This window comes from Sycon ciliatum, unplaced genomic scaffold (assembly GCF_964019385.1).
Source record: "Sycon ciliatum unplaced genomic scaffold, ocSycCili1.1 SCAFFOLD_2468, whole genome shotgun sequence".
In the NCBI taxonomy this organism is placed as follows: domain Eukaryota; kingdom Metazoa; phylum Porifera; class Calcarea; order Leucosolenida; family Sycettidae; genus Sycon; species Sycon ciliatum.
Window position 1 is genome coordinate 149 of NW_027044965.1, and position 12,268 is coordinate 12,416.

The 12,268-nt window shown below is 40.7% G+C and overlaps 3 protein-coding genes across 3 annotated transcripts; all 3 read right to left on the bottom strand.

Moving 5' to 3' along the window:
- Window positions 1–982: 982 nt before the first annotated feature.
- On the bottom strand, window positions 983–1,795 carry LOC135830764 (uncharacterized). Its single transcript, XM_065342980.1, has one exon. It carries the CDS (start codon window positions 1,793–1,795, stop codon window positions 983–985), a length of 813 nt encoding a protein of 270 aa, XP_065199052.1.
- Window positions 1,796–1,801: 6 nt separating this feature from the next.
- On the bottom strand, window positions 1,802–3,481 carry LOC135830765 (3-methylmercaptopropionyl-CoA dehydrogenase-like). Its single transcript, XM_065342981.1, has one exon. It carries the CDS (start codon window positions 3,479–3,481, stop codon window positions 1,802–1,804), a length of 1,680 nt encoding a protein of 559 aa, XP_065199053.1.
- Window positions 3,482–4,990: 1,509 nt separating this feature from the next.
- LOC135830766 (putative amidase AmiC) lies at window positions 4,991–6,403 on the bottom strand. Its single transcript, XM_065342982.1, has one exon. It carries the CDS (start codon window positions 6,401–6,403, stop codon window positions 4,991–4,993), a length of 1,413 nt encoding a protein of 470 aa, XP_065199054.1.
- Window positions 6,404–12,268: the final 5,865 nt, after the last annotated feature.

Genomic DNA, 12,268 nt, shown 5'->3' on the forward strand with positions numbered 1-12,268 from the left:
TTCCAACCTTTCCAATCAATATCACATCCATTCCTAAAGCTGTTTTTTGATATTCAATATGAGACGGAAAATCATTTTTGGTATCTACAAACGAGATAGAATTAGCTTCATATCTATCAAGTGGAAAGATGGCGGTTTTTGAAGGTAACACCGCTATATAGGTAATTGTGTTACTGCGAAACTCAATAGTGAGATCCTCGGAAAATTGCGTTTCTCCGTTCAGAATAATTCTAGATTTCCCACTGAGGGTTGAATCATTAAGAACCGTCCAGTTTTCAAGCATGCTGTACTCTGGTTGTGTTGAGTGCCAATCGCCAACTAACCAATTCAGAGAGCCTAAACTTTGAGCTAGAACCGCTCCAGACGTAGAAAGCGAAATCAAGAATGAAAGAAGAATTCGATTCATTAAGAGTTAACGAAAACGAAGTAAAACCCTGAGAGTATTATTGCTAGAATAACAAGCTTGAAAAAATTCTTTTCTATAAATGAACCTTCTCTTGGTTTATAGGCAGAGTAGGTGCCGCTAGTCCGCTTTTTTGCGTTATACGCCACCTTTCGCTTAACTCTTTCTACCTGTTTAGATTCTTTCCCAACACCCGTTAAATATTCGCTATACGAACCATAAGTTCTTAGAAAATCTTGACCAGTATCGGTAAGCCGATAACACTTAAATCCTTTAGAATCCCTGGTGACTTTAACCACCAAACTTTTAGCTTCTAAAATTTCTTCTATAGGTTGAATTGAGTCTTTTTCAACAGGTAAATCATTTTTAAGGTACACCCGTCTCACGCTAATTGATGGTTGGTCAGTTTTCACCAATTCTTCGAGAACCAAATCGACAATGTTTGCGTGTTCCACGGCACTAATGTACTAATGTGGAATTGTTTACCAAGAGACAAATAAAATAACAATCTAACTACTTGTTAGGCGCGTTTAGACCAACATATAATTGCCAAATTCAGTTATTCAGCGCCAAAAGCTATTAATCCTTGAACTCCGGCTTTTGCTTGCTCATAGCGGACATAAATGCCTGTGTTAAATCGTCAGATAAAAGCATGGCAGAGTTCCATACCGCCATATGATGTAAGCCATCTTCAACCGAATGATCTCTAGTGTGCCGTAGAATTTCCTTCGTTCCACGGATAGAAACAGGGGATTTTGAAGCAATTGTTCCTGCTATCTTATTAACCACTGTCATCATTTCTTCTTTATCAGCATAATGATTGTTTACCAAACCTATTTCTTTTGCTTCGGTAGCGGCAACTTTTCTCCCGGTAAAGGCCATTTCAGCTACCATTGCTGGCTTCACAAACTTTGGCAGGCGTTGTAGAGTACCAAGATCTGCCACCATTCCCATGTCTATTTCTTTTATGGTGAAGTAGGCATCGTCAGAACAGTATCTTAAATCGCAAGCAGCAACGATATCTACTCCACCACCTATGCATCCATTATGTATGGCCGCAATTACCGGTTTAGAACAATTTTCAATAGCATTAATGCATCCTTGTAAATGTTTGATAAAGCTTAGAATTTTCTCACTTCTTCGCCCTCCGCATTCAATCTCTTCAACGCTCTTTACAGACATTAACATTTGCAGATCAATTCCTGCACAGAAGAGTTTACCTTCTCCAGAAAACACAGCAACTCTTGCTTCAGGTTCATCACTTATCCTTTCAAAAATTGCTTTCAGCTCTTTCCAAGAAGTTTCATTTAAAGAATTGACTTTGTCTGGTCTGTTAATGGCTACATGAGCCACTTTGTTTTCAACTTTATACGTGAAATGTTCGTAGCTCATTGATTCTTAATTCAGGTATTCTGGGTTAAGGTTTAAGGTCAATCTATTATCGCTAAGAAGTCGCTTTGTAAGGGCAATAGATTTTGGTAATTCATACTCGAAATAGTATTCAAAGGCAGCTTGTTTTCCTTTGTAAAAATTGAGTTCATCACCAGTAGGGTTTTCTGCAAGTTTGGCTTCAACCACCATTCCTTGCTTAAGCCATTGCCAAGCAACAGCTAGTATCCCAGCATTTTCTAAGTAAAGTGTAGCATCTGCTAGAAATACTTCTGGTGCTTCCTTCTGTGCTAAATCCATAAGCTTCATAGTTACTTCTTGGAACTTTTGCGCAGAACCGCCCAACTTGGTAGCGTAAGGCTTCAACGATTCAACTGCCATTCCTGCCATGATAGTCTCTTGCAGTTCAGCACCAAACGCCATTACAGCAGCCCCCATTTTCATGGTTACTTTTCTTCCCAATAAGTCCATAGCTTGGATGCCAGTAGTTCCTTCATAAATTGGATTAATTCGAGTGTCTCTGTAATACTGCTGTAGTGGGAAATCAGAACAGAATCCTGCTCCACCTAAAACCTGCATGCCTTGGCTTGTACTCTGAACGCTAATCTCCGATGGATATGCTTTCGCCATTGGCGTAAGTAAATCGAGAAGCAATTTGTACTTCTTAGCTTCTTCGCCTTCTGAAACTTTGGCAAGGTCTGCATACATAGCACACTGACAAACAAGCGCCAAGCTACCTTCCATGGTAGATTTTTGGAACAACAACATGCGTTTTACATCAGCATAGTTGATGATGTTTTCCATTGGAGTTGAAGGGTCCTGATTTGAAACAGTTCTTCCTTGTGGGCGTTCGTTTGCGTATTCCAGAGCTGCATAGTATGCCGCAGAGGAAAGTGCAGAAGACATCATACCAACACTGATTCTGGCACCATTCATCATTTGAAACATATAACGTAAACCATTGTGCGGCTCGCCAACCAACCAGCCTTTGCAGTTGTCATTGTCTCCCATCACTAAATGCATTACAGGGCAACCTTTCATTCCCATTTTTGCTTCAAAACCTGCCGTAAAAACATCGTTGTAAACCAATTCTCCGTTTTCGGGTCTGTGCTTTGGAACAACAAAAAGAGAGATTCCTTTTGACCCAGCCGGACCACCGTCAATCTTGGCCAACATTAGATGAACCACATTCTCAACAGCATCGTGATCACCAGCAGAAATGAATATTTTTTGGCCCTTAATCTTATAAGAACCATCTGCTGTTTCAGTTGCAGTAGAGTAGATGTCGCCTAACGAACTTCCTGCATGTGGTTCGGTAAGTGCCATTGTTCCTTGCCACTGGCCAGCAAACATTTTGGTCATGTAAGTTTCTTGCAACTCCTTAGAGCCGAAAGCAGAAATTAACTCGGCAGAACCCATTGTTAGTCCGAAATATGATGCTGCCGATGTATTTGCAGAATGGAAAATGAAATTGGCAGCATTGTAAACGGTAGCTGGCATTTGCTGTCCTCCATGATGGAAGTCTTCTTGTGCCACAATCCAACCAGATTCTCCAACTTCCTTCATGATTTTCTTCATGTCTGGATGAACATGAACAACGCCATCTCCCTTAGTTGGTTTCTTCTCATCCATCTCAGTGTAAATAGGGAAGAGGAGATTGTCAGATATCTGCTTTGCAGTGTCAAGCATCATATCAAACATTTCCTTGGTGTGTTCACTGTAACGCTCGTATTGCGTTAGCTGTTCAACATTTAAAACTTCGTGAAGTTGAAAGCGCAAATTGCGCATACTCATGTATTCTTTTGCCATAATTTGGGTTGATTTATAGGGGGAAACAAAACTATTAGAATTACTGATTTCTACTAGACAACTTTGAATGATAATTCTCATTCTATAGGATGCGCAATGTGGATAACGCTCAAAAAAATGTAGCTTTCGACTGAAAGACCAATTTCAACCAGCGTGTCCAGTAAAACCTTATTTCGAGTTATTCTCCTTTTGGCCATTTCTCTTGGGTTAATGGCTATTGGCAGGTATTCGTCTTTTAGCGAATATTTTACACTTGGATATCTCACAGAAGCAATTGTTAAATCTGGAGGATTTGGAGTTGTTGTCTTTATAGCCGCATACGTTGCAGGAACGCTAATGAACATCCCAGGCGTTTTATTCCTGCTAATTCTGTTTATGGTTTATGATCCTACTGAGGCGTTCATTTTAGGATACTTAAGTACACTTGTTGCAATGGTTGTTCATTTCTTATTTACTCGTGCGGTTGCTGGAGGGGCGCTAACAGAAATCAAACAACCAATCATAAAAAAACAGCTTCAGAAACTGACTTCTAGGCCCATAATTACCACGATTGTTTTAAGACTAATTTTCTTCATTTCTCCTCCGGTTAATTATGCATTGGCTATGTCTTCACTCAAATTCAGGCATTTTTTACTTGGCTCAATGATACCTATGCCGGTTAATCTCATACTCAATTACGCACTTTACATTTTTGCCAAAGACTGGTTGATAAACCGTTTTTTGTAGCGAAACAGAGACAATCAAGAACTATGAGTAGCGCGTTTGACAAGAATCTTCTTCCAGAATTTGAAAGCATCAAAGATTCGGATGAGGAAATACTTTGGATTGACACCCCCGTTTTTTTACCCTATTTATTTAGCGGTGCAGGTAAATCGCTTTACCTCATTGCCTTCGGTATAGTTTGGTTCGTTTTGGCTACGCAATTCGGAAAAAAAGCCGAAGAGAATTCAACCATTTTTCTGGTTTTAGGAATCATCCCTTTGCTACAAGGGCTTTATGCTTTTGCTGTTAAATTATTGTCCTATTCAAATACTGCTTATGGTTATTCCAATAAACGAGTAATGATGCGTACGGGATTTATAGGAACAGATTTCAAAACAATTGATTACGATAAAATATCGGATATAGAAGTGAACGTAAACGTGATTGAGCGCGTGTTTAATGTAGGAACCGTGCGTTTCTTCAGTGGTAGAACTAAATCTGAAGAAGATTCTATTTCCAAGTTATACGATAGCTGGATTTCTATTAATAACCCGTACGAAATCTTTAAAATGGTAAAGCAAACATCGGTAGATATTAAAACAGATTTCAACTACCCGAATGCCCTAAGGCCAGAATCTAACCCAGGGTACAAAACCAAATACGATCGGAAAGAATAAGCTTGGTTTCCTACGATATGGTAGCCCAGCCCTTAGCTTCTTCAAGCTCGTAGGCTAATTCAATTAATCGCTGGTCTTCTCCATACGGAGCAGCAAACTGAACACCTAATGGCATTCCGCTAGAATCTTGGCCCATTGGTAATGAAATGGCTGGTTCTCCCGTTATGTTGTACAGTCCGGTATATGTGGCGAATTCTACTGCGTTTTTACAAACATCATCATAACTAAGTTCTGGAGAAAAATGCCCAACTTTTGGTGTTCGGTGTGCTAAAACTGGTGTCATTACAATGTCGTATTGCTTGAAAAGTGCACTGCATTTTGCTCCCATTATACGCATTGCTTTAATGCTTTTAGGGAGCTTGAATTTATTGGCCTTAAACCGTTCAGCTAATCCCAATGTAAAGGGTTCTAATTGCGACTTATCCACCTTGGCTTGAAACACCATTTTCCCCCAATGGCTAGACATATAAGCCAAAAAACCGTAGTAGTTGAGAAAGTCGCCAATCATAGAATCAGCATCTATCGGTAATGGAACAAGCTCAACCTTGTGGCCAAGACTTTCTAAAATTTTAGCAGTTTCTAATTGTAGGCTCCAGGTCTCTTCACCTTGTCTTCCCATTGTGCCTTCAGCTCGGTTTTCAAGCATGGCAATTTTTAAGCGTTTCTTATTTGCATGCTTAATGTGGCCAAGTGTGGGTAAACGCTTGTTGTGGTTATACTTCTCTGCTTCGGCAAAGAAAAGGGCAGTATCTCTAACCGACCTGGTTAATACGCCTTGATGAACAATACCTATTGGCATTAGTTCAGCACCATCCATGCCGTAAATTCTGTTTCGTGTGGGTTTTAAGCCAACCAAACCACAAATAGCCGCTGGTATTCGAATAGAGCCTGCACCATCGTTACCAGATGCAATTGGCACAGCACCACTAGCTACTAATGCGGCAGAGCCAGAAGATGACCCTCCAGCAGTATGCTCTGTATTCCAAGGGTTTCTAGTCACGTTCCATTTAGAATTCTCCGTACTGCACAGCAAACCAAACTCTGGCAAGGTGGTTTTTCCCAAACAGTTAACCCCAGTGCTTAAAAACTGGTTTACAAACTTGCTATTGCTTTTAGCCTTTTTAGAAGTGTACGCACCCGTGCCCATTTGAGTAGGATGACCCTTTACGTTATCTGTGTCTTTAATGAACGTAGGAACGCCATAAAACGCACCTTCGGCATTTAGTTTGTCATTCTTTCTAGCATCATCATAGGCCCTTACTTTAATAGCATCGAGATTAGGATTTACCTTTTCTGCACGTTGAATAGCGGCCTCAACAGCTTCCTGAACACTTATTTTCTTTTGAGCAATGGCTTCTGCAACGCCAGTTGCATCTAAATTCCCTAGTGCATCATCGGTAAAGGCGTTTATTCTATTGGTCATGGTTCTGAAATTAACTATTGAGCATTAGCTAGGAAAAGAGAAAAATGAGTTGTCCGAGTCCGGCTAAGCCACCAAGTACGGCTCCAACTAAAATTAAAATCCATTCGTCTTCTTGGAAAGCTGGACGTAATACACCTTCAAACTCATCAGGAGAAAGACCAGCCATTTTTTCTCTCATAGTGGTTTCTAAATCCAACGCGTCTTCAGCGTAATCGAATGTTCGATGGATAGAATGGGGGAGGCTTTCAACAAAACGTTCTGCCGCCATATTCTTTAACTCATCATACTTCTTGGTTCCAGCAAAGATTTGATAGATGTTTCTTGAGAGGCCAATTTGGTCATCTATTGCTCGCTTAACATGCCCTTGCAGAATAGTGACCATTTTATCAGACGCTTTTCCGCGGAAAATGCGCTCAAACATTCTTTCTACAGTCAAGATTTTAGTCGAAACGATTTTAGCGTATTCCGTAGCTACTTCGCGTTGGCGTTTAATAAATAAACCATGGATTTTAATACCCAAGAAGTTGACTTCCTTTTTGGGATTGAAAATCATCTTAAGCGCAAGCCAGTTTGTGGCCCAGCCAACTACAAGGCCACCAAGGGGTAATAGCCACCAAGAATCGTTGAAGAACCAAACAATGGCTTGAATAATTCCGAAAAGAAAGCCGAAGTAAAGCCCAGACGTCTTAATAAACTTGAATTCTTCTGCTCCGCATTTAAGGAAGATTTCGTTGGTAAGTGTTTTATCCGCAGTTAAGTGCTCAACTACAAGCCCCTTTAAATCCAGGAACTCTTCAATGTTTTCTTTTACATCCAACATCATTTCTTCAGCCACTTCTGGCATTTGAGAAACAGCTTGTTTATAGATGGTTTCTTTAACAAGATTAGGAGTAGCAAGCCACATTAATTTCGCTTCCTGATTCATGACTTCATCAATCATCTGACGCGCCATTTTATCCAAAACAGGTTGCAGGTCTTTTGCTACTCGTTTAGCTTCAATTTTTTCAAATAGGGCCTGAACATCAATAAGCTTTGAAGTCATTAAATCGACCGACTTCTCTGCCATTTTACCCGCTTTTGAAGGCACAATTCCTTGCCACCCTAAAAACGGTTTTATTCCAACAAATTCTACAGGGTAGAACGTCATGTGTATGGCCAACCAGTTGGTGCCCCAACCAACAATGCCGCTAACTACTGGAATAGCAAAATAGGGTAGTAGGTAAGCGTATGTCTCTAAGAATTCGATGGTAGGCTACAGCTGTTTGTGAAACGGCTTGAAAGATAAGTTTATTCAGGGTTTAATAAAGGCTGAATATTCTTTGGATTGTTCCATCACATAGTCTTCATGTTACAGCATTTAATGCCTGTGTTACGCAACACAACCTTCATGTGCGCAATTTTTTAAGATTAAAAGACGAAACTAAATGGACTTTCCGGTCTACTCCTCGCTGCGGTACGGGTAACCGTTGCATTTGTGAAGCACTCTCGAGTTCCTATGAACAACTTTAAACAAGGCGCTGAAATCTCACGCATGCCCGCGAAATAAACGTCATTTCAGGCGTAACGCAGTGGAGGGCAGCAACCGACCCAATGAAGCTCATTGCCGAGGACGATAACCTCGCTTTCAATTAAAGGCAACCACCTCAATTATCGGTGCGTCTTCCGAGCCAAACCAAATGACAAACCTCTAAATGTTACGACTTTCTGTATTATGCCTGCTGATGTTTTCTTGGTTGTCAACGTTGGGTCAACTGATAGATTACCCAACAGGAAATGAGGGTTTGATTCGGGAAAGCAATAAGCCTGTCATCGATTTGGTTGGCTCTGGTTCGACCATTTATGTGCCGTTAAAGTTTCATTTGATTGTAGACGGCAATTCGTGGTTCAATGACACAACTTATACCGATTCCGTGCTGGCAACCGTAAATGAGCGGTTCTTGGGAGCGGACATTGAATTCTACGAATGTGGGGGCGCGAATATCATTCAGGATGCTGGGCTTGCCAATGGTTTGGATCCAGCATCCATTATGTTTAATCTACATGCTACACATGGGTTGCCCAACTTAATAAACGTATACATCCCCAATTCTACCACATCGTTCAATGGGTATTCCTATTCAGGGCCAATTGGTGCTACAGATTACAATGTTCAGTTTAATGGGTTGGTATTTAGCGGAAGCGAGTATTTAGCTAATGACGAGGTTCTGCCGGCTCACGAATTAGGGCATTACTTTGGGTTGTACCATACGGTATCAAATTCGACCAATTTGGAGTTGGCCAATGGATCAAATTGCGATAATGCAGGTGATTATTGTTGCGATACACCAGCCGAATATTCTGGAATGTGTTGTGCTGTGGTACCCGAATGTGTTTACAACCCTTTATTTGGAATTGTGACCGATAGCAATGGAGATACCCTAACAGCTGACGTAACCAATATTATGTCGGTTATGCAGTACAATGTAAACTGCCGCGATGTTTTCACGCAGGATCAATTAAATCGGGTCAATTACTATCAGTCAACATATTTGTCTCATTTAGATTGTGGAGGCTTGCCAACCGATATTCCGCATTTCATCCCTTCTAGCAGAATAGCAATTGGACGCTTCGATGTGTTGGGACGTCCGGTTGAAAAGAATTATCGTGGCATCCAACTCATCAAATACGATGATGGATCGGTTAAACTGAAGTTGAACCTGCTTTGGTAGGATTGGCCGGAATTGAATTGAATTTTTTGTTCGTACCAGCCCTATTTGGGTCACTGAGCTCACCGAAGTTAAATGCGCACCAGCGGGGGAGGCTTTCCGCATACTCCTCGCTGCGCTGCGGGGTAACCGCTGTCAACTGCTTAGCAATTATGAAACGTAAGTTCAGCTTAGCTAAATTCAAATGGAAATCAATTGTGGTGTTTAATAATCCCCAATGTCTAGTGTGGTTTGAGCGTCATTTATTAGTTCCAATTCTATGTGTCGACTGTAGCCAGTAGTAACCATCAAATATTTTGAGATTTTTCTTTTGTGCTTAATTCGCATTGTTGTTTACTATTGAAAAGGATTGCTTCACTATCATTGCAACAAATTTTCCAGACTTGTTTTAAACTTAATGAAGGGTTAATCATGCAAATCAAACAAACGCGACCAGTAAACATCGAATTATTAAGGTTCGATAGTGAAAACCCACGTATTCCATCAAGTGTTGATGGTTCTGATTCAGATGCTGTAATTAATTGGATGCTAAAGTCCGCAAACCTCGTGGAGTTGATGGGGTCAATTGCAGAGAAAGGATTTTTCCCCGCTGAGCCATTACTGGTGGTTCCTGGACAGGACAATGGCACCTTCGCTGTGGTTGAAGGTAACAGAAGGTATGCTGCTTTATATGTTCTAAATGGTCTTGCCTCCAATATCAATGTGAAAACAAGCATGGTTCAGGAGTTGATTAACCTTTCTAATGAGAATGGACATGATTTGGAGAATATCCCGGTTCTTCAATACGAGGAGAAATCGGAGATTGAAGAATATCTAGGTTATCGACATATAACAGGTGTCAAGGCTTGGAGTCCAATGGCGAAAGCAAGGTATCTCAAGATGCTTCAAACTTCTGTTGCTGGTGAATCAATAGAAGAACAGTATAAAAGTCTTGCAAGAACTATAGGTAGCAAGTCCAATCATGTTCGACTACTACTTGTAGGATTAGAGGTAGCAGAAAAAATCAAAGACCAACAATACTATCAAGTACAAAATCTAGATGATACCAATTTGGATTTTGGAGTTTTATACACGGCTCTAGCCAAGGATAATATTTCCAGTTACGTTGGAGTACGGCTACTGGCAGATAATCCATTGGAAGACGTTGATGTTGAGAAGCTAGGTGAGTTGACCAAATGGATGTTTGAAAAAGACAATCAGAGAAACACGCGACTTGGAGAGTCTAGGAATCTGTCTGACTTAGATTTAGTACTTGGTAACGAATCCGCTTTAGCTCATTTTAAGACAGGTGCAACTCTTGCTCAGAGTGTAAAACTCACTCTTAATCCATATGCGTCTTTTCAAGATACACTAAGAACGGTATCGGACGATTTGTCCGCCTTAATTGACGGGGTCGAAGACTTGGAAGAGGATTTAACTCCTGACTTGGCTGGTGCTAGGTTGATTCGCGACAAGGGAACCGAGCTATATTCAAAGGTTGTCGAAAAAATTAGTTGATTATGGCAGGAGAGGTAAAATGGCGATCTGTCCCACCTAATAAGGAAGGTAAGGAGGAAAGTGATATAAATCTGTGGGTGGATTATATTGAAATGGCATGCATTTTAAGCTATGACGGAGAAATGTCGCAAGCCGATATGGTTGATGAGGTTAGGCAAGTTTCGGCTGACTTTATCAACGAGGGCAGGTCTGAAGACGAAGATGATCTCGATGCTTCTGAGATCGATTTGGATTGGACTCTTTCGGGCAGAGACTGGGTAGAATACATCAAGAAAAGGGAAAAAATTTTTGGGTCGTATTACCCGTTTGAGTTCAGAGATGATCAATTGCTCTTAAAGCGCAAAACGATAAAGCGCAAAATCTATCTTTCAATGGTTCTCGCTTCAAACCTACACAGTTCAAGCAAGGAGCAAATGCAACGCTTGACTACCAGCTTTGAGTATATCAGTTATCACGCATTGAAGCGATCTTTACCTAAAAAATCCAAAGTATTTTTGTTTGGTAAGAATATGCTCAACAAAGGATCAAAATATTCAGGTAAGCTTATCAAGAAGATTGAAACTCTAGGTAAAGAATTAGATGCCCTGCCAGTTGTTTGTAATGAAGAGGATTTTGCCAATCAAGATTCAGGAGACGGGGGGTTAGACGTGTTCGGTTACGTCCCATTAGACTCTCGAATTACGAATAATGTCCCAATTTTCTTTGGTCAATGCGCCTGTGGAAAGGATTGGAAAAAAAAGATATATGAGTGCCACGCTACAAGTTGGAGAGAGAACTTGACCTTCAGCAATACCTCTGAACCTAGCCACATGATTTTTATTCCCTACTCTTATCGAAACTTGAATGGAAGTTGGGTGAATGGTCGGCATAGAAAAGAATCCATAATTTTTGACCGAGAAAGAATAACAAATAAGCTTGGAACAGGTGATAACAGGTATTTCAACAGGCTGCCCGCTAAGGAGATTGTTGATTCAATATTAGCATCGTAAGGTTGAATTCAAAATTTAAAATCTTATCGGTTTTTTCAGGCTGCGGTGGTATGGACCTTGGCTTTAAAAATGCTGGGTTTGATCTAGTCTGGGCCAATGACAACGCTTCATCGGTATGGGAAACGTTTGAAAGCAATCTGAATCCGTCAACATTTGAGAAAGGTTCCATTTCCGACTTGGATTTTTCTGACATTCCTGATTGCGAAGGGGTTATTGGAGGACCGCCTTGTCAGAGTTGGAGCAACGCTGGTACCGGTAAGGGATTGAAAGATAAACGAGGCAAGGTCTTTCTTGATTTTATCAGATTAATCGATGAAAAAAAGCCTAAGTTTTTCGTTGCCGAAAATGTCGAGGGGCTTTTGTCCAAAAGAAATGCATCATCTTTATATAAGATTAAGAGACAACTCCGAGAATCAGGAAACGGGTATCGACTTTCTACAAAAGTTTTAAACGCTTCTGACTATGGGGTACCACAAAATCGTAAACGTGTTTTTTCGTAGGGTATGAGAAGTCGTTGAACAAAAGGTTTAGATTTCCTAAGCCTTCATCGGCAAGGCCTGATGTAAAGGGTGCAATTTGGGATTTGAGAGATTCTGCTGTTCCTGCAAAGATTAACGGCTCTTATCACAAGCAGAATTTGAGCGTACACAATCATGAATACTGGGTAGGGTCTT